The following is a 16,800-nucleotide window of genomic DNA, read 5'->3' on the forward strand; positions in this document are numbered from 1 at the left end:
CTAATAGAAAAGCGGCTAATGTTCTCTGGCCCACACAACCAATTTTCCCTCAGCTCACATACTGCAACAACAGCCCTGGAGTGGCCCACATCTGAATTAAAGGCTGGAGCCACACATGGGCCATAACTGGGCCAAGTCTCACTGGCCCTAGGTTTTATAATTGGTACAGATTCTCAGCCATAACTACATCAACACCAGCCTTTAACCAGAAACCAGAAAATTTAATTCTGAAAATAACTTTATTTAACAGTCATACACAAAAACACAATTGTTTATATTACAACCTGAATTGCGGAAATATTGGGAATTTTTTTTTTAAAACATTTGAATAAAATGAAAACTAAAAGAATTTCAAATCACATGAACCAATATTTTATTCACAATAGAACATAGATAACATACACTGTTAGACATTTCAAAGTGTTTTTACAGTAAGTTACGGTAATTAAGATTTACAGTAGCAAACTGTATTTGATTTATCAGTATACTACTATAATTCATTCATTTTAATATAGATTTCATTAGATTTTATAATTTTTATATAAAATTCATTTTAATTTTACTCTACATAGGTACTACTGGCATTCAATTAAAACTGACACAATAATTACAAAATATCAAATTCTTTATTTAAAACATTGCATGTATAACACTTAAAAATACAGTCTTCCAATGCTGGAACAGTGCATCTTCACCATTTCTCCTGTCTTAGGACGTTTTGCAGTGCATTATGTTGTGTCCTCTGGATTCATCCTCACAAAGAATCTTTAGGCAACAGAAACATTATGGGGAAAAAAAGACAAGCAACCAAAGAATACATAGCCATCTGCAAAACCCAGGTGCTGCTTCAAAACGTGGCCACCATCTTTGCTCATCATCCACTTTGACAGAAATGTCTTCTCTGAAAAACAAGACGTAGAAATAGCACACTTTTAAAAGGCAAACCTCATATAGAATACACAAACCTCTCAAAACCATAGTTGTTCTCTTACCATGAATCGTCAGTCTCAGGGTGGCTGGCCTGCTCATGTCTTTCTTGATGGTTCATTGCAGTTGCCTTTAAAACACAAATACAAAAAAATGCAGTAAATCTTAAATTCCATTAAAAACTATAACAAACTAATTGTCTTCCTAACAAATTGTCTTCCTCGGACGTGAGTGGTGCGGCGCGACTCGACAACAGACAACAATATAGAAGCCATTATATATACTATCTACAGTGGATGCGGACAGTAATGTGATGCCCTGGTATATTTCTGACGTGCAGATGTACTCCAAGTGCTCGCTCTGTTTCTGACACGAAGTACAATCGGATTTACAAGCGATGTAACACATCCAGTAGTCAGTCCCAAGCTGTTGCGGCGTTGTAGACACGGTGCAGGGCAAATTGTGTCAATCCAAATGTAAGAAATGAGGAAAATAAAACGACCTCAGTATAATGGCGCCAAAGAGACCGTTACAGTAGTATACAGCAATTTTAAAAAATACAGTAAGTCTCTGTATGTGGGGTCTGACGTCACAGAAAATTCCCATGATGCAAAGGGTATTACAGTTATTTACTGTAAAGGGAATTTGCAGTATTACACTGGGTGATATACAGTAAATAACTGTGGAAATTACAGAAATGTCTAACAGTGTAACATACACCTTTATCCACTAAATGAGAGAGATTTACGCTCAAAATTAGCTCATTTTAAATCTGATGCCTGCTACAGGTCTCAAAATAGTTGGGACGGGGGCATGTTTACCATGGTGAAGCATCTCCTCATCTTTTCAAAACAGTTTGAAGACGTCTGGGCATCGAGGTTATGAGTTTCTGGAGTTTTGGTGTTGAAATTTGGTCCAATTCTTGCCTGATATAGGTTTCCAGCTGCTGAAGAGTTTGTGGTCATCTTTGATGTATTTTTCGTTTAAATGATGCACCAAATGTTTTCTATAGGTGAAAGATCTGGACTGCAGGCAGGCCAATTCAGCACTAACTCTTCTACTACGAAGCCATGCTGTTGCAGTATGTCTACAGTATGTGGTTTTGTCCCTTATGCACAGAGATTTCTCCAGTTTCTCTGAATCTTTTGATGATGTTATGCACTGTAGATGATGAGATTTGCAAAGCCTTTGCAATTTGACATTGAGGAACGTTGTTTTTAAAGTATTCCACAATCTTTTTACGCACTCTTTCACAGATTGGAGAGCCTCTGCCCATCTTTACTTCTGAAAGACTCTTCCTCTCTAATACATCCCTTTTATAGCTAATCATGTTACAGACCTGATGTCAATTAACTTAATTAGTTGCTAGATGTTCTCCCAGCTGAATCTTTTCAGAATGTCTTGCTTTTTCAGCCCTTTGTTGCCCCCGTGTCAACTTTTTTGAGACCTGTAGCAGGCATCAAATTTGAAATGAGCTCATTTAGTGGATAAAAGTGTAACATTTCTCAGTTTAAACATTTGTTATGTTCTCTATGTTCTATTGTGAATAAAATATTGGCTCATGTGATTTGAAAGTCTTCTAGTTAAAAAACGTTACAACATTTCCGGAATTCGGGTTGTATATTTGAGTATACTATAGCAACAATACTGGTCTCAAATATTTAGGTACATGTATAAATGTCAGTTTGAGAGATAGTTTGCATTGCTGAAATTAATATAAATAAAGTTACAAGCAAAACCAGCAGCATAAGATTATTATTATTTTTTTTTTCAATTCACAATTATATACTTATATGGATTGTGACAAAAAAACAAACGATATTTTGGGGAGAGCTTTTGATCTAAAGTCCAACACGGTATCGTCTATGCAAAAATGAATTGAAAAAGTAGTGCCCAGGTGTGGGAACAAAAATCACTTTCTAGCCATTTTTTTCCTAGTTCACCCTATGGCCTATAAGCAATGTGACGTCATATTGCTTAGAGAGAGGATCAAAACGGCAGGCCTAGTGAGACTGATTTGGTTTATAGGTGATTAAAAAGTGGGTGGATCTTTATCATTGTTCAACACACTGTCAACACACATTTATGTCCCAACACCATGTAAATAAAAAAACAAAACAAAAAACAAAAAAAGATTAAAAACTAAGTGTTTTTGGAAGCAAATAGGAACTATTCGGTAGAATGGCCCTTAAACATTAAGGAACCTTGTGTGATTTTCACTGAAATATTTGACTTCTCTCATTTTTCCTCTATTTATATTTTCAGATGTATTCTTGTAAGCATTCTGGGTAGTTTGTGTTTCTGATGAAGAACCAAAAGTTATTTATCTTAATTTAATGCTGTAATATTGAGCAGCGGACAATGTAAACCATACGAGATACATATGCTACATGAATAAAAAATGCATTGCTGGTCGGCACCACCTAGCGTGCAGGCATGAATTAGCAGAATGTGATCAGTCGTTTTGCGCTCAGTGTGAAAGCAACATTCGTGGGCGATTCGCCTCGCTTTTTCACATCGCGCTCAGTGTGGAAAGGCCTTTCCATTTCTTCTAAGTGACAGTCCACAATGAGGACACATTACTGTCTCGCTCTTCTTTTGAATTTTTGGGGGTGAGGGTGGTGCAAAGGATCCAGGTTCAGAGGAAAGTGGGGTAGAGACTGGAGACTTCGAAACAGAAGTAGCTGGGGGTGGGGGTGTCGGGCATGCAGCTACAGAGGAAATGGAGGTGGTGCTGCAAATGCTTCTGTCTTAGAGCATTTGGAAATGTGCTGTATGTATTGTTCATTGCGTATTACTGTCTGGATGCAGTGAAAATGGGCTGTGGTCCTGCACGGTTTATTGCATTTTGAGATGAAGTAACCTGTAGGATTGTAGCAAAAAACACTGTAGAGTGTACACAGCAAGTTACAAAAACACACATAAATAAACAACAACATTCTTATCACTTTAATGGTTCCCAAGAAACTACTATCTTCTCTGTCTTCACTTTGAGTTTCAAGTACATATTTAAATTCTACATATAACATATATATGATTTACAAACCACAAAAAAATCAATATCTAAAGAAATGCTCCCACCATACCTCCATGCTCCACTGCATCACTTATGTGGTTCTCCAGGTGAATTGTAAAAGAGAACTTCTTTCTAGTGGTGAAACTGCAGCAGGGACATTCAAATCCCCCATCCATCCCGGGAGAAATGTTCTGGATCAGGTTTGGACTTAAAATACGTAGGATGCTGTAAAACATGACAAACATTATGTGATTTTTTCCATTAAGATAGAAGTATACAAAGATTTGCCACATACATAGTTATTAAGTAAGACAGTGAAATTATGTGGTTGCTCAACCAAGTTACTGTGCAAGAGTTATCAGTGTATATCATTAAAGATATTGGTAACACTTTACAATAACAGTACATGAATTATCATGTACTAATACCTTAATTAATAATTACTTGACTATGAACTAATGAAGAGTTAAGACGTATTAATCAAGAACTAATGAAGAACTAACTTAACTACGACATGAGTCATATGAATTACCGCATGAATAACACCACCTTAATTACATGTTAGTTCCTGCATGTTAGTTAATGTATTAATTAACACTTTGGGGTAAACTAAATCAAACATGCTCTAGAAGAAAGATTCGTGAAAATGGCACACTGCAAAATTGTTTATAAATTTTCCACCTGCAGCTATGTCACAAACATCAGCGAATGACAGTGGATTTCTTGCAATATTTACGTTTAACCTAACTCATCCAACGCACAATGATGCATTCATAATTAAAAACAACTTCATCTCATCCTGTTTTGAGTGATTCCACTGCTGCCCTCCTACAATAATGTATTCATTAAGCAGATTCTTGCTCTTCTTTTGGGCCACTATTGCCCCTTCAAAATGTTAACCTTCCTCCTATCGTTCAGTTCCTTCCAAATGTAATCACATGACCTCTGCTCTTCCACTTTTTTACAAACCACCAAAAAACACCAAATATCTGATTTAGATGAGCTGAATATGTATAAAACGTGTAATTTTAAACTATTCGTAGTTAAGTTAGTTCTTCATTAGTTCTTGATTAATACATGTCTTAACTCTTCATTAGTTTATAGTCAAGTAATTATTAATTAAGGTATTAGTACATGACAATTCATGTACTGTTATTGTAAAGTGTTACCAAGATATTCTATGTGTTTGAATGAGTGTTTTGTGTGGGGGCAGTGGAGTACATACAGTATATATATATATATATATATATATACACACAACAGAAATATATTAAATGAGTTAAACTGTGAATTTAAATTATAATAAACAAACAAATATATATTATAAAAATAGAACGAGAAACAATAACTGCATTAAACTATACATTACAATTATAGCAAATTAATAAATCATATAAATGAATAAAACACAAATATGACAAATACATTAAATTATAAATTAAAATGCTCCATCGGGACAAGACCACACGAATCAGATAAGCCCTTTACACAATCTGACTTTGCTGCAGTTGGAACAAACTGCGGGTTTCGTCTGGTCAGAGGAGAACTGGCCCCCCGACTGAGCCTGGTTTCTCCCAAGGTTTTTTTCTCCATTCTGTCTCAGAGGGAGTTTTGGTTCCTTGCCGCTGTCGCCTCTGGCTTGCTCAGTTGGGGACACTTAATTTCTAGCGATTATCGTTGATTTGATTGCACAGATACTATTTAAACTAAACTGAGCTAGACAATGACATCTCTGAATTCAATAATGAAATGCACTGTAAAAAATTGCTGTAAAATTTACAGTAACTTACTGGCAATTTTGGTTGCCAGTAAGACTGTAAATTTACAAGAGTACTGTAAATCAATAATTACAATTGTACTGTAAAAATACAGCAAACTCTTGCATGCTGTAAAACTGTTATGATGGTGTGTAAACATTTGGTAAACTTATTTCATTTGATTCTACTAAGAAGGAACATTTCTTAATATAAAACTGCAAACACTTAATTTGTAATAGTAAAGTTACTAAAAACATGACTTTAACTCAAATCGTTGCAGTTTATCATCAGCTATAGCACACACGCATGTGGTAAATCACTTAACAAAGAGATCATCACTGTATCAGAAACTCTACAGTTACTGTCTTTAAATAAAGCAGCAGAACATCAGAATTTGTGGCTCATCATTGACTGAAGCACAGGCTCTACTCTCCACCACAATGGTGACCCACAAAACTAAATTAGATCTCTCTTGTGCAAAATAATACAGTTCAGTTAAATATTTACTCTCCTTATACATTGAGGAAAATAAGTATTTGAACACCCTGCTATTTTGCAAGTTCTCCCACTTAGAAATCATGGAGGGGTCTGAAATTGTCATCGTAGGTGCATGTCCACTGTGAGAGACATAATCTAAAAAAAAAAAAATCCAGAAATCACAATGTATGATTTTTTAACTATTTATTTGTATGATACAGCTGCAAATAAGTATTTGAACACCTGAGAAAATCAATGTTAATATTTGGTACAGTAGCCTTTGTTTGCAATTACAGAGGTCAAACGTTTCCTGTAGTTTTTCACCAGGTTTGCACACACTGCAGGAGGGATTTTGGCCCACTCCTCCACACAGCTCTTCTGTAGATCAGTCAGGTTTCTGGCCTGTCGCTGAGAAACACAGAGTTTGAGCTCCCTCCAAAGATTCTCTATTGGGTTTAGGTCTGGAGACTGGCTAGGCCACGCCAGAACCTTGATATGCTTCTTACAGAGCCACTCCTTGGTTATCCTGGCTGTGTGCTTCGGGTCATTGTCATGTTGGAAGACCCAGCCTCGACCCATCTTCAATGCTCTAACTGAGGGAAGGAGGGTGTTCCCCAAAATCTCGCAATACATGGCCCCGGTCATCCTCTCCTTAATACAGTGCAGTCGCCCTGTCCCATGTGCAGAAAAACACCCCAAAGATGATGCTACCACCCCCATGCTTCACAGTAGGGATGGTGTTCTTGGGATGGTATTCATCATTCTTCTTCCTCCAAACACGTTTAGTGGAATTATGACCAAAAAGTTCTATTTTGGTCTCATCTGACCACATGACTTTCTCCCATGACTCCTCTGGATCATCCAAATGGTCATTGGCAAACTTAAGTCGGGCCTGGACATGTGCTGGTTTAAGCAGGGGAACCTTCCGTGCCATGCATGATTTCAAACCATGACGCCTTAGTGTATTACCAACAGTAACCTTGGAAACGGTGGTCCCAGCTCTTTTCAGGTCATTGACCAGCTCCTCCCGTGTAGTTCTGGGCTGATTTCTCACCTTTCTTAGGATCATTGAGACCCCACGAGGTGAGATCTTGCATGGAGCCCCAGTCCGAGGGAGATTGACAGTCATGTTTAGCTTCTTCCATTTTCTAATGATTGCTCCAACAGTGGACCTTTTTTCACCAAGCTGCTTGGCAATTTCCCCGTAGCCCTTTCCAGCCTTGTGGAGGTGTACAATTTTGTCTCTAGTGTCTTTGGACAGCTCTTTGGTCTCGGCCATGTTAGTAGTTGGATTCTTACTGATTGTATGGGGTGGACAGGTGTCTTTATGCAGCTAACGACCTCAAACAGGTGCATCTAATTTAGGATAATAAATGGAGTGGAGGTGGACATTTTAAAAGCAGACTAACAGGTCTTTGAGGGTCAGAATTTTAGCTGATAGACAGGTGTTCAAATACTTATTTGCAGCTGTATCATACAAATAAATAGTTAAAAATCATACATTGTGATTTCTGGATTTTTTTTTTTAGATTATGTCTCTCACAGTGGACATGCACCTACGATGACAATTTCAGACCCCTCCATGATTTCTAAGTGGGAGAACTTGCAAAATAGCAGGGTGTTCAAATACTTATTTTCCTCACTGTAGATAACACCTGCTATTAACAAGCATAATCACTGAATGAAAGAGAAACAAGAACTACAACTGACTTCAGTCACAGCCTTAGATGAACTCAACTGAAATACAAGACATCATTAAATCTCTCAAGATCTGATTAAACAACTCCACAAACAGCATTACCAGCTTCACACATTACAATTTGACTTTATTTCTGTCATATGTCTATAAAAATATTTTGAGAATTAACAGAAGTTTATTTGTTTTATTGAAAATGTTTCATTTGACCTCACCATTGTGGCGGTCAGGGTTTGCTTTAATTGGGCTCTTGACCATCAAATTTTAATCTTAGTTTTTTTCTGGCTGCTGTAACTGTGTTTGTAAAGCACGTTTGTTATAGCATGAAAAGCCAGGAAAATGTGTGATTACATGCTTTTGATTGATTATTGATAATGATGTAATCATTATCTAGTGGCTTGATTCACTGATCTCATTCAGAGGCTGATCTTTAAAGACATGGTGTGGATTCTTTTATTTGTTAGTTTGGTGTTTACAGCCGCTATATGAACCTGAATGAGACGACAAACTGCTACTGAAAAATTTTAAAAATGTCTTATGCACAAAACTTTTAGTACTACCGCAGCAATTAGACACACACAGACATCAAGAATCAGTGTATGAATCTCAACAATGGTGACAATCAAAAGCTTAATGCTGCAATTCATGCTGGGTACCAGCACAATACAAAACTCACCCATGAATCCCAGCATGCATTGCGGCATGAATAAATTATGCCGCTGAATTGTCCACTTATTGTCTTTAATTCTTACTATGTGCTTTTATTTTTTATTTTTTTGTGTTGAGTTTTAGTAGCATGTTTTGTGATGTTCAGAGTTGATCTGTTTATTTATTTTGTTGATTGTCACCGTTGTTGAGATTCATACGCTGATTCTTGATGTCTGTGTTTGTCTAGCAGTTGCCGTAGTACTAAAAGTTTTGTGCATAAGACATCTTTAAAATCTTTCATTAGCAGTTTGTTGTCTCATTCAAGGTCATATAGCGATTGTAAACACACAAACACAAAAAAAAAGATATCCACACCATGTTTTTAAAGATCAGCCTCTGAATGAGATCAGTGAATCAGGCCTCTAGATAATGATTATATCATTATCAATAATCAATCAAAAGCGTAACAAAAAACATAAACACAAATTTTTCTGGCTTTTCATGTTATAACAAATGTGCTTTACAAACACAGCTACAGCAGCCAGAAAAAAGCTAAGACTAAAATTTGATGGTCAAGAGCTCAAGTAAAGCAAACCCTGACCGCCACAATGGTGAGGTCAAACTAAATGTTTTCAATAAAACAACTAAACTTCTGTTAATTCTCAAATAATTTTTATAGACATATGACAGAAATAAAGTAATGTGTGAAGCTGGTAATGCTGTTTGTGGAGTTGTTTAATCAGATCTTGAGAGATTTAATGATGTCTTGTATTTCAGTTGAGTTCATCTAAGGCTGTGGCTGAAGACAGTTGTAGTTCTTGTTTCTCTTTCATTCAGTGATTCTGCTTGTTAGCAGCAGGTGTTATCTACAAGGAGAGTAAATTTTTAACTGAACTGTATTATTTTGCACAAGAGAGATCTAATTTAGTTTTGTGGGTCACCATTGTGGTGGAGAGTAGAGCCTGTGCTTCAGTCAATGATGAGCCACAAATTCTGATGTTCTGCTGCTTTATTTAAAGACAGTAACTGTAGAGTTTCTGATACAGTGATGATCTCTTTGTTAAGTGATTTACCACATGCATGTGTGCTGTAGCTGATGATAAACTGCAACAATTTGAGTTAAAGTCATGTTTTTAGTAACTTTACTGTTACAAATTAAGTGTTTGCAGTTTTATATTAAGAAATGTTCCTTCTTAGTAGAATCAAATGAAATAAGTTTACCAAATGTTTACACACCATCATAACAATTTTACAGCATGCAAGAGTTTGCTGTATTTTTACAGTACAATTGTAATTATTGATTTACAGTACTCTTGTAAAATTTACAGTCTTACTGGCAACCAAAATTGCCAGTAAGTTACTGTAAATTTTACAGCAATTTTTTACAGTGTGCCTTTAACTGACAATTGAGTGTTTAATCTTATCATTATACATTACTGACACTCTATCCTCCAATTTGATACTGTTAAGTGCTTTGACACAATCTGTATTGTTAGAAGCGCTATATAAATAAAGATGACTTGACTTGACTTGTTGGGTAAGTTACTTTCAAAAAGTAATTAATTACTATTACTAATTACATCATCAATATTGTATTTAAATTACTTTACTAATTACTCTGTCTGAAAAGTAACTTAGTTACTCAATAAGTAACTTAATTATTCAAATCGTTAATTAGGCTACATCTTAAAATCCCTATAAACCTTAATAGAAATTTAAGTCAAACATAGAATAGTTTAGCCTTTTAGCTTTAAAACAACTGTAATAAAAAGCTTAAGAAAAGTTAAACAATACATTTCAGTTTGGCAAGATGTTCAGGAAAAGCCCAACTAGTAAAATCCGTTATTATTATGGCAGTTTTTGAGAGTGCTTGAACTCACTGGACTGAAGTGAAAATGTAATTAGTAACTTACAATGTTTTTATTAAATTCACATTAAATACAAAGTCAGTCGTATTAAAAGTATTTTATGGTATGACACCCATATGTACTTAAGTAAAAAGACGGGCTTTTATGTGTAGTTAATAGATAACAGTATTAGGCTACTTTGCCCATTGCCCATTATAGACCAACTAACATAATCTATAAAGGTGCAAAATGCATTTACTTACACATACTTGAGAATCGAGATATTTCATGATATATTTTGGGGATATATCAAATAAAAAATTAAAACAATTTAATAGCCCTGCTGAAAAAAACAATAGACACCATTACAAAATTAGTAATGGTTTTACTGGTTATAGTGGGACTTGTATTGGTTTTACTGGAAACTGTAATGGACCCTCTTGGTTAAAAGTTGGTGGTTTGTTATGTTTGTAATGGTATTTGTAGTGGAAACATTAACATTTTCTGTGATAGTTTTATTGGGGGGGTTTCAGTAGGGACATAAGCATATCAATTATACACAATCCTTCAGAAATCATTCTAATATGCTGATTTGCTGCTCAAGAAACATTTTATTATTATTATTATTATTATTATTATGATCAATATTTAAAACAGTTGAGTACATTTTTTTTCAGGATTATTTTAATGAATAGAAAGATCCAAATATCAGCATTTATCTGAAATAAAAACAACCTGGTCTCATAGGAAATTCGTACCTCTGTGCACTTTTTGCAGTGCCACAAAATACGTACCATCAGGTACATATTTCTACAGTTTTGAGAAACAAAAGTCCACTGGGGGCGCTAAAGAGAAGAACTGTATGTAACATCTATACAATCGACATACCATACTATTGACAGTCAGAGGTATGTACAGTATCCAATTATCCTAAAGCTGTCTGTGTTATTTTAGTGAAAAAATGTTAAGAGATAGGTGTTGTTTTACTAAAATATGTTTGCTCTAATGGTAAATGTAACGTTAGAATCATTCGAGTGCTCAAGACGCCAGTAGGACAGATAATTTAAGCTAATGCCATGGGTGATTTAGCTAGCTACCGTTAATTAACATAACATACGTTTTGTAGCTAGGTGGCTTGCTATCCGGTTAGATAAATAAATAAAGCTGTCGGTGACCTTTGCGCGGGAAAAAAAGAATAGTAGGCCTATTATTCAGTGCATAATTAACAGTGGTGGACAGTAAAAAAATGTTTTTGTTTTGTTACTTTTTACTCCGCTATAAAGAAATCAGGAAGTGCCCTGAGACGCAAAAGCAGATTATTTTTAACTGATTATTTTCAATGAACCGGGGAAATCTGTTCTCAAATCGCACCAAATGATTCATTTGCGAAATGGAATGAACCATTCAATGATTCAAATGATCCATTCAGAGCGAGTCTCTCCAGTGAACTGAATTCACGAGTGTGATCAAAGAGCAGCAGGATAGTCGTTCCATGTAGCACCAACTTGTGCCATAGCCATGATTGCATATGAGTGCGTATTACTACATTTATTTATGTATTGTACATGCATTTTATGTAGCAGCTGTACCTGCCACAGAATGAGTGGAGCTTATAACGTTGTAATTGTACCTCACAATTAAGTATTACATTTGCATGTTCATTGGTTCTCTGACATTGTTTATGGTCTCATGACATGCAGGTAAACAAATAAAATATTTCATTTTTTAGTAGGTTTTTTATTTTGATTTTAATATGGTTTTATCATTTAATTAATTATTAGCTTTCCATTACACTCTTAAACCCCCTGCAGTTCCTTCACAAACACCAGTCTGGGAAACCTTGACATAATATAATGTTTAAAGCACTTCATGTTGTTAATAATTACAAATGGAATTTTCTTACTCTTTGTTTTTTTGTTACAAGATTATCCTATTTAAATCAATGTGATAAACGAGTTAGGTCAAAAGTAATCTAAAAGTAATCTATGTCTGAAGAGTGTCAATGTGCGTGTACTATTTATTTATTTATTTATTTTTTACATTTTTGCAGGTCGCTATGACATGTCCCTGCCAGTTATGACTTGCAGAACATGTCTTGCATCATGGACACCTGAGGTAGGGGACCTGCTGTGTAGTGGTTACTGGCGAGGCACTGTTGAGTTTCAAACTATATACCAGCTAGACATTTTCACATCTTTTGAGGACCTGAAGATCACTGCACCTGGGCTTTCAAGACAAGCATTTGTGAAAATGTTACAACAGCGCTCACAACAATTTGGAAGGGTAAGACTTGGAAAGCCATTCGTTTTCTTCATTTATGCAAGTCTAACTGGCATGTCACTGTATTAAAATTTTCATAATTCCAGAGTGGTAACATTTGTGGTGACATCTTTCAAAAAGCATTCCTTGAATGGACATACTGTCGTCATGAAAGAGAAAAACTCTGCGGCATTGACCACTTCTCTTGCCCAGCTTGCACACCAGATACAGTTGCTGTGTCTGCAGATGGAAACAGAAAACTCTATAGATTCAGCAAAACAAAGGGGTATATTATTACTGACAACATTACACTGTCAAATTCTCTTGTAAATGTTTTTTGTTATTAACATATTTTCTTTATGTAGGGCAGAGGAACAACCATTTTTTTGATGGAGTTTTTCTGGCCAATGACAAAGATGTAGCAACATTTGTTGATTGTGTTCATGAGAAGACCAAGCCAGTAAGAGATTTGTTAAAAGACTTAGGACTGTACACAGTGAATCAGGATTTACTTTGTGTATATATTTGATATGACACTGTTACAGGTACATGGAAAAGGCATCTGTGGAACATCAACATGGGCTGCAGCCAGGGAGACCTCTAAGAAGACAAACATCAAATGTGATGAAGAGGGCCTAGAGGTGGCAGTTTGCAGACACTGCATATTGCTGAGAGGTCTGAACATGTTTAGGGGAGAGATTTTTGCATACCCTCTATTTTTGCAAAATGAACTGGCCACAAAAACAAATTGCAAGTTCTTCTGCACTGACATCATGTGTAGATATTGGCCCTATCTGCAAAAAGTGGCTCAAGCATTCCCAGAAATGAAAACCTTGACTCAGATGAAGCCATTTCTCTCAGTTATGCATGCAAAGGGGCACTCTACAAAATGTGAGGTAAATGTAAATTCTGGAACAATATGGTAAGTCCTTTAACAGTTTGACATCCCTGAAATTGATATTTGTAGTTTGGACATCTGGTGTGTATGCTGTAGGTGCAGTGGGGTGGCAAAAACCAAATAGGGGCAGGCACTACCATTGGTGAAGAAGTTGAACAAGTAAACAGCTTTTTGTCCCGTGTGGCTCTAACTACAAAATATATGAGTAAGGCTGGTAAGTGTTTTTAAGGTTTTATTTATTTATTTATTTTTGGCACTTCTCATGAGTTGTGCTTTGGTAGTGTTACAATTGTTAAAAAAGCTTACTTTAAAAAAAAATGTATTACTAAAAAATGACTAACCACTACGTAAAAAAAAACAAAAACAAAAAAAACCTAATTTAATTCTTTCATAATTACAGCACGAGTAGATATGATCACATTGCATGCCAGAGGATGGAATGAGCGAAAAAAAAGAAAGAAACCTGCACAAGTACTTGTCTACACGGTACTTGAATGTAAGTATAAATAAAAATTTAATCATTGAAGGTTAAATTTCAACTGACTGAAGTCCACTGAGAACTTGTACATACTTTCAGACATCTAATACTTTTAATATTACCGAAGATTTCTGTGACTTTCCATTAAATATGCTTTTGAGACTATCCAAAAGACGAAGGAAGTCAAAGAGGACATTGAGGCTATAAAGAAGTCCATGCAAAGGTCTGATGAGGAACTGCAACAGTGGGTTACTGATGTTAGACAGTGGGCAGTTGACAGTATGTACTTGAAAATTATGATCAATTTAAAAATGATTGAATACGTTACTTTTCCTTGCTGGATTGTGTTTTAACACTTGACTCCTTAAGTGACATTGAGTGACCACATCAAACAAATTAGCATGTTTGTGTTTTAATAAGTAAACTTAGGTGATGTAGCTTTCTCCCTCAAAACGTCATAATACATATTCACCCTTAAAAAATCGGCAAACTGAGCAAATGTTCTCAGATTCTTTGGCAGAACATTTGTGGATATCCATTTTCTGTTTTTACATCTACTGTATTCTTACTAAATTCTTCTTATTGAATACCCCTTTTTTCAATAAATGTTAACCACCTTATCCTGAAGTATGTATATATTAGGTGTTTTATAGAAATAGTATAACTGATCTATTTTTGATGCCACAGTAAATGCATGATACTGATCAAATACCTTCACAAAATCTTCACAGCTCCAGATGACCTCAGAACAGATGATCCAGTGGCATTGCAACATCTGATTGAAGGACTATTCTTGGGCATCCAGCAGAAAAAGAGGGATCTGTATCGAGTAACCGGTAATGAGGAGTCATGTAATTGAGGACCCTGCTGAAAACAAAACAAAACAATAGAACCCTGCCCAAAACAGAATAGAAAATGTAATGGTTTTAATGGTTATAATGTGAATTGTATTGGTTTTAATGGAAACTATAATTGTGTCTACTGGTATGTGATGGATTCTATTGGTGGGATGTTAAATCCTATTGGAAAAATGCCCAAAACACACTACAAAAATGAATTTTGTAATGGTTTTACTGGAAAAAGCTAATGGTTCATAATGGTATTTTAATGGAAACCATTAGAATTTCTGTGATGTTTTCTATTGGGCTTCTATTGTTTTTTTTAGCAGGGGAGTTAATTTTAAAACGAGATATCTATTGCTATAACTAATTAATTTAAATTTGATCATATTTTACTTTATTTTGTCATTATTTTTTATCTTATCACTTAACACTGAACAAAGTCTCCCGTCTACACTGTGCACTTAAACCACTGTATAACCTTTATACTGTGAGTGTACATTGAGTGAACAGTCCTAACTTCCTATATGTCCAATGTTACCATAACCCAACTCCCTGCATTAATTGAACATTGGCCACATTGTAGGTTATTTATTATGGTTTTATGACCAGAGTTCTATAATTGTAGTTGAAATATTCAACAATTGCATTTTTTTTTATCTCTGATGGTATGTGAGCTCTATACCATTTTTTTTAAAGGTGCCTTTTGGACGCCCATTAGCACAATGACCAACTTTGCGTATCCTTGTTAAGCATATTTTTGTGGTGTTTTTTTTTCTCTGCAGACCATAACAAACAGCGACACAAGATCCGAAGACGGATTAGAGAGGATAAGAAAAAGCTGTTTAATGCCATATCCCAGTACAATGATCTTTCAACCACCACAGAATCTGTAGCAGTTTTTGAGATTTCAGGATTCCCCCATTTATTAAGATAGGTCTTCTAGGAGCTGCCCGGAGGCGTTGCAAATTAAATATGGCCGCCAATGAAGAGACTTTCCTCGAAAGGGAGTTCAAATAAAAAAAAAAAAAGAAAGAAAGAAAAAAAAAGAAAAGAAAGGGAGTTTGTTTTAAAATGACTTATTTTCATTTAATTTTTTTTTATGATTTAATTAATTGTCAGCTTTTCATTAAACTCACAACCCCTCTGCAGTTCCTTTACGAACCCTAGTTTGGGAAACCTTGATGTAATAATGTTTAATGCACTTCATGTTGTAAATTACAATGAATGGAACAGGTTTTCTTACTCTTTGCATTTTTTACATCATTATGGTACAAGATAATGCTATTTAAATCAATGTGATAAACGAGTTAAACGGATTACGTTACTGACTACAATTTTTGTCATGTAATCTGGAATCACTAACGGATTACAATTTGTAAATAATCTATCCAGCTCTGGTTAATCCATGCATTTATGACCTCAAGGTTAGATTATTGTAATGCTTTATTGGGTGGTTTTTCTGCACGCTTAATAAACAAACTCCAGCTGGCTCACTATTAAACATCGTATACATTTTAAAATCTTGCTAATTACTTATAAAGCCCTGAATGGTTTAGCTCCTCAGTGCTTGAGCGAGCTGTTAGTCCTCCACGATAGTTCTCCACGTCTGCTGCGTTTTCAAAACCATTTAGTAATACCTAGAATATCAAAATCAATCCTCTACAGCACTGAATGTTGCTTGATTGCACAGATAATATTTGAACTGAACTGAGCTGGACTATGACATCACTGAATCAATGATGAACTGACTTTAACTGAAAAACTGACTGTTTATTGTCCACTTGTATTATCGTAATGGGATGATCACGTTTTGGGTGGGATGTCCATTTGGTGCAGGTGGATTGAGCTGGGCTCACGCCCCTTTAATAACATGAGCACATTAGAATTTGCCACCATCCAAATTATCAGCACACCTTTTTTCTTGTTTAACACTGTAAAGCTGCTTTGTATAAAGT

General features: G+C 35.5%; 1 protein-coding gene across 1 annotated transcript; it reads left to right on the forward strand.

Annotated features, from left to right (window-relative positions):
- Nucleotides 1–12,363: 12,363 nt before the first annotated feature.
- LOC131535808 (uncharacterized) lies at nt 12,364–16,222 on the forward strand. The gene is made up of 8 exons (XM_058768314.1): nt 12,364–12,651; nt 12,769–12,913; nt 12,993–13,087; nt 13,173–13,274; nt 13,622–13,739; nt 13,926–14,021; nt 14,735–14,839; nt 15,628–16,222. The coding sequence occupies exons 1-8, from the start codon at nt 12,430–12,432 to the stop codon at nt 15,777–15,779; spliced, it is 1,035 nt and encodes a 344-aa protein (XP_058624297.1). The 5' UTR covers nt 12,364–12,429; the 3' UTR covers nt 15,780–16,222.
- The last annotated feature ends 578 nt before the right edge of the window (nt 16,223–16,800 follow it).

Source organism: Onychostoma macrolepis, chromosome 03, assembly GCF_012432095.1.
Source record: "Onychostoma macrolepis isolate SWU-2019 chromosome 03, ASM1243209v1, whole genome shotgun sequence".
NCBI lineage: Eukaryota > Metazoa > Chordata > Actinopteri > Cypriniformes > Cyprinidae > Onychostoma > Onychostoma macrolepis.